The following is a 13,746-nucleotide window of genomic DNA, read 5'->3' as shown; positions in this document are numbered from 1 at the left end:
GGCTTCTCTATGTATATCATATAGTATAACAGATTTTGCTCTCAAATTTAATTAATATTTACCGTCAGAATGCTATATTAAAATATCTTTCCCAAACAAAACATGAACACCTCTTTGTCAGTTTATTATTTTGCCTTTTCACTAATGAAATGTGTGACTAAATTTGAACTTCATGCACGTTCTACGCAAAAGGCCAATCTCCAAATAGGGAAGTGTATGAGCAGGTGGTTTTAGTGGCGTGTGCAAAACCAAAATCGCGGATATTGCGCCAACAGTTGGGGAGTGACAACAGGGCAAGAAGAAAGGCGGATTATTAGTTAACGGGTTGGAGGCCAGGAGCGAGTAAAGTTCGGGTAAATAGGTAAGTAACAGGCGTTCTTAGATGAGATTCTAAACATCAGATCGAGGTGTCATTTGGCTGTATACCTTAGCTTGTGCTAACTGGTTTTTCAACTGTACGTTGGGGACAGCAATAGCGAGTGAGTGACCGCACTAAATCCTAAACAAACATGGCCAGTGGAATTTAACAGTCTTTAGGGTTTGGTTGAAAAGTGATACGTAGTTTTTCTGGTTACATACAAATTTTTGTAATGGTATCTGCGTCGAGGTCGAGTGTCTTCTTGGAAGTTGTCCCACTATAAGAAAAAAAAAAATGCCGGGACAATGTACGAGTTCAGCAACAAACATGATGTGTTTTTTTTTTTCATATGTGCCACTTGCCCAGTCTGACTAAAACCCGGTTCAAAAATAAGGCGCGGTCAGGTCGGAAGCCTATTGTAATGACATCTGTCATTCATTTGTCATGATTCATTCCCGCTGTGACCCATTCACGAATTTCCACAACCTCGCTCAGTGTGTTGCTAAGTTATCACAACACAGGCTGTCCTGACCTCACCATACCTAGTTGACATTTTGATGTCCCCCATATGTATTTTTTCTATATTTGGAAATTGACAGATGTGTGCAGTGGACGAATCGTGTAAAATTCAGTTTGGCAGGATATGTATTAAGAGTTAAAACTTTATTGGCTACATTTTTACTCATACATAGTAAAGTAAGTCACTCATGTTCTAAGTCAAAACATGTGAAACTATATATGTACGTGCTTAAATTCAAGGAACAGGGAGTTAAAATACAGTTCCTGTATTTAATATCATTAGAATTACAACTTAGCTGAGACACACCTTGTTTATTCATTCATTTGTTTTTCACATTTATATGCCTACAGTAAATCTTCAACCTTTTCAACTACTAAAGACCTTGTTTAAACAGAATTTATGGACATAATTATTATTAAATTATACTTAAAATGATTTGTTGGTGTCATTAAAGATGCAAGCTTCAGAAAACTGAGCAAATAATTATTTCTTTAACACGTTGACTGCTGGCTGATATGACCATAATGGGTCAAATAGGCCAAGCATGGATTATGATACATACTATCCTAGTATTCAATTTCCACATACTGAAACCAGTGACAGTTTTCATAATAACCACAGAAAGGGGAATTCCCTTATGACGAGTTTACTCGTCATGTGGCACTATGATGAGCGAAAGACGCTCTCACTGCCAGTGACGAGATATCTCGCTGCGAGATAACTCGCGCTTGGCAAATACGAATGACTCCGCTTGCCACACCGCCAGCTGACGATATATATCGCATGAGGAATAAACCATCTCAGATCTATTTATTACATAGGTTACCTAATTGTTTATACAGTAAGCCCAAATACTTCTTGGATTTAGCTTACGTGTTCAAGGCTGCTCGTACATTGCTCATTTGCTGTGAGGTATTACATAACTTCCTGTGGTTTTGTAAGTTTTCACGTGGCGTCTGAAGTTCAGAGAGCGGTAAAGATGGCTGTGTGGAACGCAGAACAGGTCGCGGATCTATCGATGTGTGAGTCTTCCGATGATGGTGGGAACGAATCATCCGTTGTTGACTCAGAAGACAGTGAGTTTCGTATTTCAAGCAGTGGTGGAGAGGATCCTACAGTTTCTTCGGAAACAGAAAGTACCGACAGTGAAAACAGAACGTACGTAACATGTGGTCGCTCGAGGGCTAGAGGTCGGCACGTGAGAACACGTGGCGGTGGAGTTAGGACCCGGGGCGGAAGCCGTGGAGTGTGTGTAACACCCAACCGATCGAGATCTGTAAGTCCTCAACCCAGACGAACCAGGGCAATTCATGTTCCACAGCATGACTGGACCGAGGTGGCGCAAGACCCTCCAGATTTCCCATTTACCCAGACACCGGGGCTAATCAACCCTGTACCAAATGGGTCACCTGCAGAATTGTTTGAATTATTCGTAACTCCAGAACTAATTGATATGATGGTGACAGAAACAAACCGGTATGCTGCAGCAGAAATAAATAAACAGCGCCCACTACGCAGGCATTCCCGTTTGAATGACTGGCGTGACACTAATGCAGTGGAAATGAAAAAGTTTCTGGCACTCTTACTTCACATGGGCCCCGTCTCGCTGCCCACGATAGAGCATTACTGGAGTACAAACAATTTATACAAAAACACTCTGTTTGGCAGTATCATGAGCCGCAACAGATTCCAACTTCTACTTCGCTTTTGGCATTTTACAGATAATGCGAACGCAGATGCCACAGATCGTTTGTATAAATTGAGACCTGTATTAGAACATTTCAACCATACTATGGACAGGATATATTATCCAAGGAAAGAACTCAGCATTGATGAATCAATGGTATTGTGGCGAGGGAGGCTGGTTTTCAGGCAGTATATAAAAAACAGACGTCACAAGTATGGTACCGTATAAAACTGTATGAGTTGTGTGAATCACGAGGGCTAGTTCTGAGGATTCGTGTTTACACGGGCACAGCTATCGATGACGACATGAACATGGGACAGTCAGGTGCTATTGTCATGAAACTGTTGGACGGATTTCTGGATAAAGGACATGTTGTTTTCACAGACAACTATTATAATTCTGTGGGACTTGTAAAAAGGCTAACTAACCGATCTACTTACATTTGTGGTACACTTCGCTTTGATCGTAAGGAGAATCCAAAGGAAGTTGCAAGTAACAAGCTGAAAAAAGGTGAACATGCTTGGAAACGTTCAGAAAGCGTTGTAGTATGCAAGTGGAAAGATAAGCGTGATGTGTTGACAATAAGTAACATGCACAGGGTCAAAATGATCAATGTAGTAAATCGCCGACAGCAGATGTCTATCAAACCAAATATAGTGCAAGATTACAATGACGGTATGTCGGGTGTTGACACATCGGATCAAATGCTATCATACTATTCTGGCCTTAGGAAGACTCTCCGATGGTACAAGAAAATGGGACTTCATATTCTCGAGGTTTGCGTAATAAATGCTCACATCCTGCACTCTGATAACAATCCTGCAAACGCAATGAAACTCCTGGAATTCAGGGAAGCTGTGACAACCCATCTCCTCGGTGACTCGTTGAATGTGATTCCCGCGGCAGGACCTAGCCCAACATCCCAATCATCGTTCCATTACTTGGAGCACTTGCCCACCACAGAGAAGAAGGAACGCCCCACGAAGAGGTGCAGAATTTGTAGCATGCAAGGCTTGCGAAGAGAAACTCTGTACGTTTGTGCTGAGTGTCCTGACAAACCGGCACTTTGTGTAGAACCGTGCTTTAGGCAACATCATGTAAATTAGGGACCTTCAGCACGATATTGACAGTTCTTGAAATTGCTATCAGTGAGCACTTATTCCGCAGTGGTCAAGATACATTTGTAGTTACTTATGACTGGTTTTATTTTATAATTTCAACATATGTATGTGCTTTCCTCTCGAGCCCAGCTGGCTCTGTAAATATAAGTTTCTTTTTTGATTTTAGGCATGGGGTTAGTGCCACGTGGTCCAACTTTCGTCACATCGGTATGTGAAATAATAAAGAAAGATGGCGATTGTTTCAGACGTACACTATATTGTTGTTTTATTTATTCATCAAACAAAAGAATAATGCCAAAACTATGCGTCTAATTCACAATATAGGCTATAAACCGAGTTTTTGGTGAGCCATACTTTTTGACGAGTTAACTCGTCCATGGCAGAATACGGGTCACCCATGACGACGAGATAACTCGTCCTTGGCAGTCAACGTGTTAAACCACATTGTTCTCTCACAATATTTTAAATATTAGTTGCAGAGGGGTTTAGAAGGTAGAAGTATAGTGGCATTTGTATTTGAGTGTACTTGTACTGTCTATAAATAGTACACATAATCCTCCTTTGTACTACTGTACATGCAGTTAAATCTGCATAACATGCCATTGTTTGTATCATTGTTGTGGCCTTTCGTAGTCTAGATAATGTATATAACATAGTTGATCTTACTACAAGGTCATGAACAAATGTAATTCCTAGAATCTTTGGACTATTTAGTTTGAACAGGCCTATATGACCAGTGTGATTTGAGATCTAGCTGTCATCGTCAGTATTAGCTGATCCTTCAGTTAAGTAAAGGAAAATATGATCAAACTGTTTTACGATTTAATTTTTTATCTTAAATGTATCCCATCTAGCATAAGTCATATTTTAGACGATTGTTTGTTTATAAATGTGGATGGAGGTACAGGTGTTGGTAACAGTTAAATGTTGATAAGTCACAGATCAGTCAGACTGCTGCTTGTTTAACTCTAGTGTGCCAACAAAAATTCCATTCTCCTTGTACCAGTAGACTAGTGGACCAGTATTAATGTGTACTTGTAGGTATGGTTATTGATAACAGAATTAAATGTTGATAAAGCACAGGTCATTCGAACCAGACTTTGTTTAGCTCCACTGGCCCAGCCAAAATTCCACTGTCCTCCAACCAGCAGAGCAGTATTAATTTCAAGCCCTGATGTGCTGAAAAGAAACTGGTGTGTGATATTTTTTGCTAACTGTGATGTCTTCGAATATAGTGTTTAAGTTAATGTCGTTGCTTATTCTTTCATCTGTCATAGAACTGCAATCATGAGTTTTGGAGGAGCCCCCAAATGTGGACGATGTGGGAAGTCTGTGTACTTTGCTGAGGAAGCCATTGCCTGTGGGAAAAAATGGCACAAGTCCTGTTTGTTGTGTAGTAAGTATTACATTTAAATTTAAATGAATCTGTACCAAAATTGGAGATCATTTGTCTAATTAATGCAGGTACTAATTTCTTAATTGAAATTGAAGAAAGACATTCAAGGCTTAAAGCATGCACTCTTTTGAAATTGAATAAGAAATTATATTAGTATCATGGATGTTGTGACATATTTTCTAAAAATGAACAGATTCTCACACTTTCTGATCTTTTTTTTTTTTTTAGAAAACTGCAATAAGAGATTAGACAGCACAACCTGTACTGATCATGATGGTGAAATTTATTGCAAGTCCTGTCACGGGAAACTGTTTGGACCCAAGGGCTATGGATTTGCTGGGGGTAGTTCTGGTTTGTCTATGGACACTGGGAAAGCCAATGAAGTGACAAGAGAGTAAGTCTGGCTGCTCAAGCAACCATTTACAACCAGTGGTGCACTGTTAGAGATCAAAGTTGTCTGATTTTTTTTTTACCTAATAACGGTCTGACTTCCCAGGAATTTATAGAAAATTTACTGAAGTTTGTATATGCTGTATTTCACTTAAAGTTTAACATTTTTCAAGGAGCTCATGTTGCTTGATTCTGATTTAATTATTGAAATCCTAAAGCTGCTTAAGAACTTTTGGTGCATTTGTTTTCAGCTCAGACTGATAAATCTACAAGCAATTTCCAACCCCGTAGGGAATACTCGTGTAACCACAAGCGAACATTTGTAATGGGTGATATGGTGTTAAAACCACAAGCAACCATTTATAATCGGTGGTATGTTGTTGGTCCACCAACCATTGTAATTTTAGAATAGCATTGTGAAGCTGGCTGCCCAAGTACTTTTCATAGTGCACAAGGTTCGTTAAGATTTAGGTTACCTTTTTTGGTTGGAAAAATGGCGGACACATGGTGTAATTGGTAAGCCTTGGCAGCGGTCAGTTCTGTAGGACCATTATATATGAAAGGGTGATAGAATTGTACACGTGCTGTTTTGTTTGTTTTCATTATACATGTGAAGAGGCTGGAAAATCAGGAAACAGGTGCTTTATGCCTCTTGGTTTTTTAAAACCATTACTCATGTCAGTCGTGGTGTCCCAGACATTGCCCACTGCTCAAATGGATATGCAAATAAAAAGGGGAATAACTCTTTCATCCACAAATATGCCTACTGTCGTACAAGTGAAAATGTGCTTAATTCTGTAAGATACAACGTGAATGAAAAGGAAATCTTGTTTCAGTTTAAAGTGAACCGAGTGAGTGATGAAAAAAATCTAGTCTCAGACTGTGAATATTTACCATTCCCCGACTGGACTAATCATATGACATTGCTTTCATACTGGTATTTGAGACCTTTAATATCCAAGCCTTTGCCATTTACTCATGCCAACGTGCTTTACTCGCTCAGAAATAGTGATGAAAACATTGTCTAAGTAACAGCAGAGTTAATACAGAACTCTGCTTCAGGGCCTCTTAAGTACAAACCAGGTACTAGTATTCTTGACATTCACAATTTTCATATGCTGTGCACACTGTTCTGTCTTATATACTATAATTTCCATTTATCATGGGCCATAGTCAGAATATCATCCAAAGTTGTTCATTCCCATATACCTTCCCATGTTATCTTTCACCTCATCATCAGCTTGCCGCCACTGCAGCCGCCTCTTGTGAGTGATATCTCGAATAACAAGAACTAAGAAGTTGTCTTTGTATTTCACAACTGTAGTTAATTGAATGTTTTGTGTTCTAGCAATGTCCCTCGAGGTCTGGACCAAGCCCGTGTTCCCCACATGCTTGGAGATGCTGGCCCAACATCAAAGTTTGGGGGCGCGGACAAGTGCCCAAAGTGTGGACGTAGTGTTTACAAGGCAGAAGAGGTGCTTGCAGCAGGAAGGGTAAATAGTAACTTTAGTTATAACAGTTTTTAGAGCCAGTGGTTAGAAAGTATGTCTTCTGAAGACTAGGAGCACTCTTAAGAAATATAAGGATTCGCTTTATGTTTCTGTTTCAATTTTGCATGGGTACTTAAATACCGATCATTGAATATAACAAGTTTGCATAATGAGATACTGTAAATATTCAACCTTTTCAACCTGTAAAACGCTTTTTTGAGTGGAATTTATGCGTAGAGTCGTTATGAAAATGATGTAAAAATGATTTGTTTGTTTCAATCAATGCAGGCTTCATAAACTGTGCAAATTATTTCTCTACACCCCATAGATCTCTAAGAATGTTCCAAATTACTGCTTGCAAAAGCCCTTGAGAATGTTGAAGAATTAGGGTAATGAGTTTTACTCCAGCTTTCATTGACAAAATCAATGAAACAACTTTTTTTCACCGAGGCATTTCAAACATGTTTTTACACAAGATATTAAAAGTTTCACAATTGATTTTGCATGATGTATTTGTCATTGTGACTATTCCTAAGATATATGTGTAAATGTTATTACATATAAAAGTACACATATTCATTCCACAGCCATGTTTTGTTGATTTCAGGCCTACCACAAGAGCTGCTTCACTTGCTTGTCCTGTAACAAGAGCCTTGACTCTGTGACAGTGACCAACCAGCGAGAAGACATCTACTGCAAAGGTAAGCACTACCTGGAACCACTGCCTACCTCACGTTCCTTCAGACAGAAAAATGAGGATTAGCTCTGCTGGAAAATATGGGGCAGATTTATTTGGATATCTGAATGTGTTTATTTCTTTAATCAATATTATCAGTTGAAGGTTTATGGGGATCTGATGTCATTTGGAGATCTCAGTTTTAGTGATCATGTTTAGTATTAAAGTAAATTTCTAATTAGGGTTTTGTGGTGGCATATTAAATGATGTCTAATATTATTTGCAATAAGTTTCAGAAACTGTATAGTTTGTTCCTGGTGTGAACCGCTCACACAGTTAAATCTTGTAACAAGTTTTCCTGGAAGGACAGCTGTCTCTGATGTCAGGTAGTTTGTCAGGCACTTGGCGATCAGCAGAGCTTTTCTCTGGACACTGGCTTCCTTTACCCTTTTGACTGCTGTCATTCAAGTGTTAATATGGCATAGTGCACCAATCAATTATACAAACATAAATTCATAACATTGTAATTCTTCAACATTTTCACATGTACATTTTTTAGATTTTTCATTGAAAAGTTCCAGTTCTTGTCCCAAACGAAGTCTCTGATAGAGACCTGGCTCTGATAGGTACCTGGCGATCAGCAGAGCTTTTCTCTGGACACTGTCTGGCTTCTTGTAAAAGTTACGAGATTTAAGATGTGCTTTGAGAAATTGACGTAGTGAAAAAAGTTAGACTGGTGTTATTACCATACGCTGTCGGAAAATTAAGATACCTTTAAGAAACAGCCCCCAGAGCACCTTGTGGTAGCCAGTAAATAAACCTGTTCCTCTGGCACTTGTATGTTGTGTCACAATTAGCATTTTTATGTCTGACAAAAAACACCATCAACTTTACCTTTGTACGCTCATTGTGTTTTTGTTTTGTTTTTTTGTCTTCTTAGCCTGCTACAACAAGAACTTTGGACCAAAAGGCTTTGGGTTTGGGGCAGCAATGCAGAGGACTACATAAGAGCTGAAATGTGTGTACCCCAGGGGACCGGTTTAAGACCACACATCTGCCCTCGTTACTCTGGTCCCGAGGCTCTCTCACCCCTTGCCTGATGACCTTATACTACCATTTTTAGCCTCAACACTTTCCCAGATAGTCTTATTCTCGGTCAGTATTCTGTAGTCTGGTTTACATTTTGAGGTAGCAGTCAGACTTCTCTGTTAGAAGTGCAGTCCATCACAGCCAGGTGTAGAAGAGTATTTTTTGAGTAGAGACCAGTGTTTGAGTTCTGGATTATTAGATATTGTATCTCTTGATTACAGTGTGAAGTCAGGGTATAGATCGGTAGGTTGTGATGTAGAGAAGGCTGGGTGTGGTACGTAGACTTAGTCACCATATATCCATTCCCCTGGAAGTATCCGAAAGTTACAGTACAAAGTAATTCTTTTATTTTTTCCAAGATTAATCCATTTTATGAAGCTGGAGATGGGACCAATTTTGCCTATACCTACAGATACATAAAGCTTTTATTTTTACTCGAATTTGTATTCCATTATATTTAGCATTTAAAAAATATATTTGACCAGTAAATGTGTAGATTTTGTTAGCAACTTAAGACTATGTTATAAGTTGTTTTTTAGAATTCAATTACATGTAATCCATTTTGTGTATAAATCTTTGTTTGTAAAGGCTGAACATTTTAGTTTGCTTAAAATAGCATGTGTAATATGTGACTATTTTATTTGTTACATATTTTGTACCTTTTTTATTGGTAGTGTTGTAGATAACAAGTCAGTGTGGGTAGTGGTGTATTCAGCGTTATAGGTTCATTTAGGTAATTAAGACTTAGTAAGTACTGCAGAACATACTGTAGTAACTTCAGTAAGATATACAGCCATGAGATATAATACATTAATTGTTTTGAATGGCTACAAGTTCAACAGCATGCATTTCATGGATATTTGGAATTCATCCCTACTGTTGAAATTTGTACTCCTGTTTTTTGGAAGTATTCCATTTGATGAATAATCATTTAAACCAATGCAGTTAACGTCAGTGTAAACCTTACACGCATTTCATTTTGCTAAATGCAAATTCATGCAAAGGTTTACATTTCTGGTGTTGGTTACTGAAGTAACTCCTGAAAAGGTCTTGCATGCAGTTTTATTACTTTGTTGAATGGCTCCACACAAAACAAAAATGCTTGCCTCAAAAATAATGCATTTAGAAAATAAAAATGTTATGAAATTATATTAGAAGTTTACACCTTAGTTATTATTGAAATAATTAACTGTGGTATGGTTACAAGTTCTGTTTTCCTTTTTCTTGTTGTCAGGCTGGTGACGTAGTCTATTTGAAGCATGTTAATAAAGACATTTACAATTTTCTGATGGCTACAAGGTTCCCCAAGGGAGATAACTTCTGCACTTCTTCTGTGCGTTTTCTAGATACAGGTACTCGTGTTACCAAACAGTGTTGTGTATACATTGTGAGAAACAACTACGCTGTAAGTTAATTTTTGTAAGCCTGTCAAGCCAACATTATTACTGTGTTATGTTGAGGTTGGCAGTAATTAGTATACATTTAACAGTACTTGAAGCATTTCAATCCAGACATTTTGTTTTCCGGAGTGTGTTCTTGAGGCTACATACTTATTTCTTATCCAGTGAGAGGTAACTGGTAGCACTGATAAACTATATGTAGATAATTTACAAAAACTTGTTAAATTTTGACACTGTTATACAGCATTTGGTAAACTTAATGGTAGAATTCATATTAAAGGAATTAATATGTAGCCATGCTGTTTTAAAACATTATTGTAAATGAAGTTGATTTTACCAGATAGATGGATTAACATCACTGTTATCCCAGTGGGTACACTTCACACACTGGGCATGGAGCAGACAGACTTATGGTTATCTGGATACATCTTTGCCACTTGATTTCCATTTAATGTTAAAAGTCAAAGAGTGAATCTCATATTGCTGTAAATGAAGTAGTTGTGTTAATTTCCATAATTGCATTTACATAATTATTTTAAGCTAAAATGTACAATGGGACCAAATAAATTAACCCAGTCTTATCCTTTGCGTGTCGATTTGTCCTGTGATTCGGAATTAGGGCCACATGTAACCAACGTAGGTGTTTTAATTGGCCACATTTACCATGCATTATAATTTAAGTAATGTATTTGACCAAAATTTTGACCCCAGACGATTGTATTATTTGTGATGGTGGTCAGTTTTATGTATGTAGTTGGAGGAAATGTGAATGTATGGAATAAACCATTGCCCTTTGGCTAGTTATTAACAAACTTTCCCATGTGTAATGTACAGGCTTGCAAGTAAGCTTCAACGATCTTTGATCAGTGCAGACAGCTCTACCAGTGCTATTGTCACATTGGTGGTCTCCACGACCTTGTGAGGATTAAAAACAGAAGAATGTACAAATTTCCTGCAAGAGGCCAAGAGGCAGGTATTGAACTTGCATGTTGTTTTCAGAGCTCCACATCTTACAACTCAGTACTGCGCTCAATCTGGCAACAAATATCGGCAGTTGCTGCAGTTTGTTCACGATATGAGCCAGTGTGTACGACACTTGGATATATTTAAAATATTCTTTAAAACCTGGAAATGTAATGCACACAGTTTGTTAGAATGCATTTTAGCATTTTCATACCAGAAATTCTTAGGCATGTGATGACTTCACCCATGTCTACGGCTAACAAGTGTACAATCGACAGTATATGGGAGATGAGTTGCATAGAGTCACATGTATCCAGGCTAAAATGCTAATTGAGAATGGTGAAGCAAGCTTTTATTGCCCGTGGGAGACAAGTGTAAAAGAAGGCCTAGTGTGGTTTTTTAACAGACAGCTGAAAAGGTCACCGCCTCCTTAATTACTAGTCAAGGGGGTGACTACTCTAATTGGAACAACCATCTACTTGTCTCCCTTGATGCACCTTGATCAGATTTATCAATTTTTGCAAAAATTGAGACGCCCAGACCATCAGATAGTAAGTTTGTGGCAGTAGCCTGCTAGGCATGGCGCTGGCATGCCAGCAGATGATCACACAAATATGACTTACACAATTTTATCAGATAACACTTTCACTGGACCTGAACTTTGTGTTTCAGCGATAAACAAATGTGTGGACACCAAACATATAAAATACGATCGGGGAGAACCACTAGTTTTAATGGTTTACCAGTTAGTCTCATTGTCGTCTAGAGGCTGCCCGTAGGCTTAGACTGTAAAAAATGACATGAATTTTCAGTCTTGAGTTATTTGGTTGGTTGGGGGGCGGGGGTAGTTTCTATGTCAGCGTGACTTTACTGGTGGGTGCAGCCCTGTCTTGTTTGAAGCTACTGTGACGCGGCAGTATAAATGCGTCTAGCTATCTGCTTTTGAACCATATATGCCGCGGAAACACGATGAAATAGGCTTCAGTTAGGAGGACTTTGTCATATCGAACCAATGCTGTTTTAATAAAGTAGACAATGCAATTAGCCAACAAATTAATCCTTGTGTGCATACATTGTATGTATGGAGAGATTGCATTGTGAAAACTGTACATGTGTCTTGAGATTTATATATTCTGGAGAAAACATGTGCAGCTCTCGAAATAAAAAAAAAACTAAGGCGCTTACTATAGTACTAACCACAATGCATATATTATACACGGTTAAGCGCAGTGTATACTGACGCAGACACTTATTAATTATAAATATGTTTATTTCTTTATTTATTCACATCAAATGCCATTAGACATACGCCCAATTACCGACCTGGAAACTACTGCATGTGTGCAATACAACAACTAAAACTACATCATGTAATACAGCTAACATGAGACATGAAAACAAATTAACGAAAATTGATAACGAAACATGGCACCGGATTTAAGAGCCATAGGAGCAAATATGTGATTGGTATGACTGGGATTATTTTACTCCTGAATATTTTAACAGTGTATATTAAAGCCAGCGGTCAAGTTCATGTGAGGAAGAACCGAGGCAAAGCCTTGAACAGACACTGAACAATGCATTTTAACACCCATACCTGGGGATTAGGCTGCAACTGGACCGCCGGGAATTGGATCTGAACATCCGACGTAATTTGTCTAAGGACCGTACCTTAAGCATTTAAAGGGTGACACGTTAGGCGATCGCGCTATATACACTTAGCCCAGCTTTTTCAACAATCCACGTCATATGTGCAGCATGTAAGTACACATCTATTCTTCAATAAAACGATTCAGCTGCTAGTATATATACATTAAACCCTAATACAGCATTACGCGTGCCCTTAACTGCAGTGTTCACATTATATCTTCAACATCACTAAACCATCTAAGGGCCATGCTAAGGACTTATACATACAGGGTCACCCCGCTTCTCCACGCCTCTCCTTTCCCACTGCACAATTTGCTACAAAGCAAAACAATGTAAATTAACATGGATGTCACTTAAGTTAAGGATTAAGGTTCAGTTAAGGATTCCATTTTGAATGATTTCAAAGTATGTATTGGATGTGATTATTTTAATATCATATTGGAAAATTGGAACCATATTTCAAAAGGCTTTGCTTTCATACGCAAATTTTTCTTATCCCTGTCTAATCCATGTATAGCATTTCATCACAGAGAGAATGAGCGTGATGAAACCGTTAGCTCAGTGTGAAGTCTGACCTAACGAATGTTGAATAATGCGACGACCGTATGCACGAGCGCGCATCATCAATACACATACACTGCTACAGGCGGTTTGTGAATCTCGACATTTTTCCACAGTCTTCTTTACTTGCTTGAAGGTATATCGGGCCAGTAAGGTGATTGTTTTCACAGAGCGCTTATAACAGCCATTTGTGGCTAAATGGGTTACCTGCATGAAGACCTATTCCACAAAAAGCCATTTGTGACTTAAATCAAAATTTTAAACATCTTCATACTGCTTTTTGGCACTGGATTTTTTTTTTTACACATTTGTCTTAAAATAACAGTGATGACGTAGATAATAGTTTTAACTTCTATGTCCCATAAATAAGCTAACTTTTGACCTTAGGCAGGAACAACTTTGTGGAATCGTTCTTTAATCGTAACTACCATATGCAGCCAGGGGC

At 38.4% G+C, this 13,746-nt stretch overlaps 2 protein-coding genes across 2 annotated transcripts; both read left to right on the top strand.

The window, feature by feature from the left end:
• Positions 1 to 248: 248 nt before the first annotated feature.
• LOC135466823 (cysteine and glycine-rich protein 2-like) lies at positions 249 to 10,913 on the top strand. Its single transcript, XM_064744531.1, has 6 exons — positions 249 to 361; positions 4,964 to 5,082; positions 5,311 to 5,476; positions 6,821 to 6,965; positions 7,570 to 7,663; positions 8,579 to 10,913. Exons 2-6 carry the CDS (start codon positions 4,974 to 4,976, stop codon positions 8,644 to 8,646), a joined length of 582 nt encoding a protein of 193 aa, XP_064600601.1. The 5' UTR covers positions 249 to 361; positions 4,964 to 4,973; the 3' UTR covers positions 8,647 to 10,913.
• Positions 1,858 to 3,671, top strand: LOC135467381 (piggyBac transposable element-derived protein 4-like). Its single transcript, XM_064745156.1, has 2 exons — positions 1,858 to 2,782; positions 2,950 to 3,671. The coding sequence occupies exons 1-2, from the start codon at positions 1,858 to 1,860 to the stop codon at positions 3,669 to 3,671; spliced, it is 1,647 nt and encodes a 548-aa protein (XP_064601226.1).
• Positions 10,914 to 13,746: the final 2,833 nt, after the last annotated feature.

Source organism: Liolophura sinensis, chromosome 6, assembly GCF_032854445.1.
Source record: "Liolophura sinensis isolate JHLJ2023 chromosome 6, CUHK_Ljap_v2, whole genome shotgun sequence".
NCBI classification, from domain to species: domain Eukaryota; kingdom Metazoa; phylum Mollusca; class Polyplacophora; order Chitonida; family Chitonidae; genus Liolophura; species Liolophura sinensis.
This window is presented reverse-complemented; position numbering and strand designations above follow the sequence as displayed.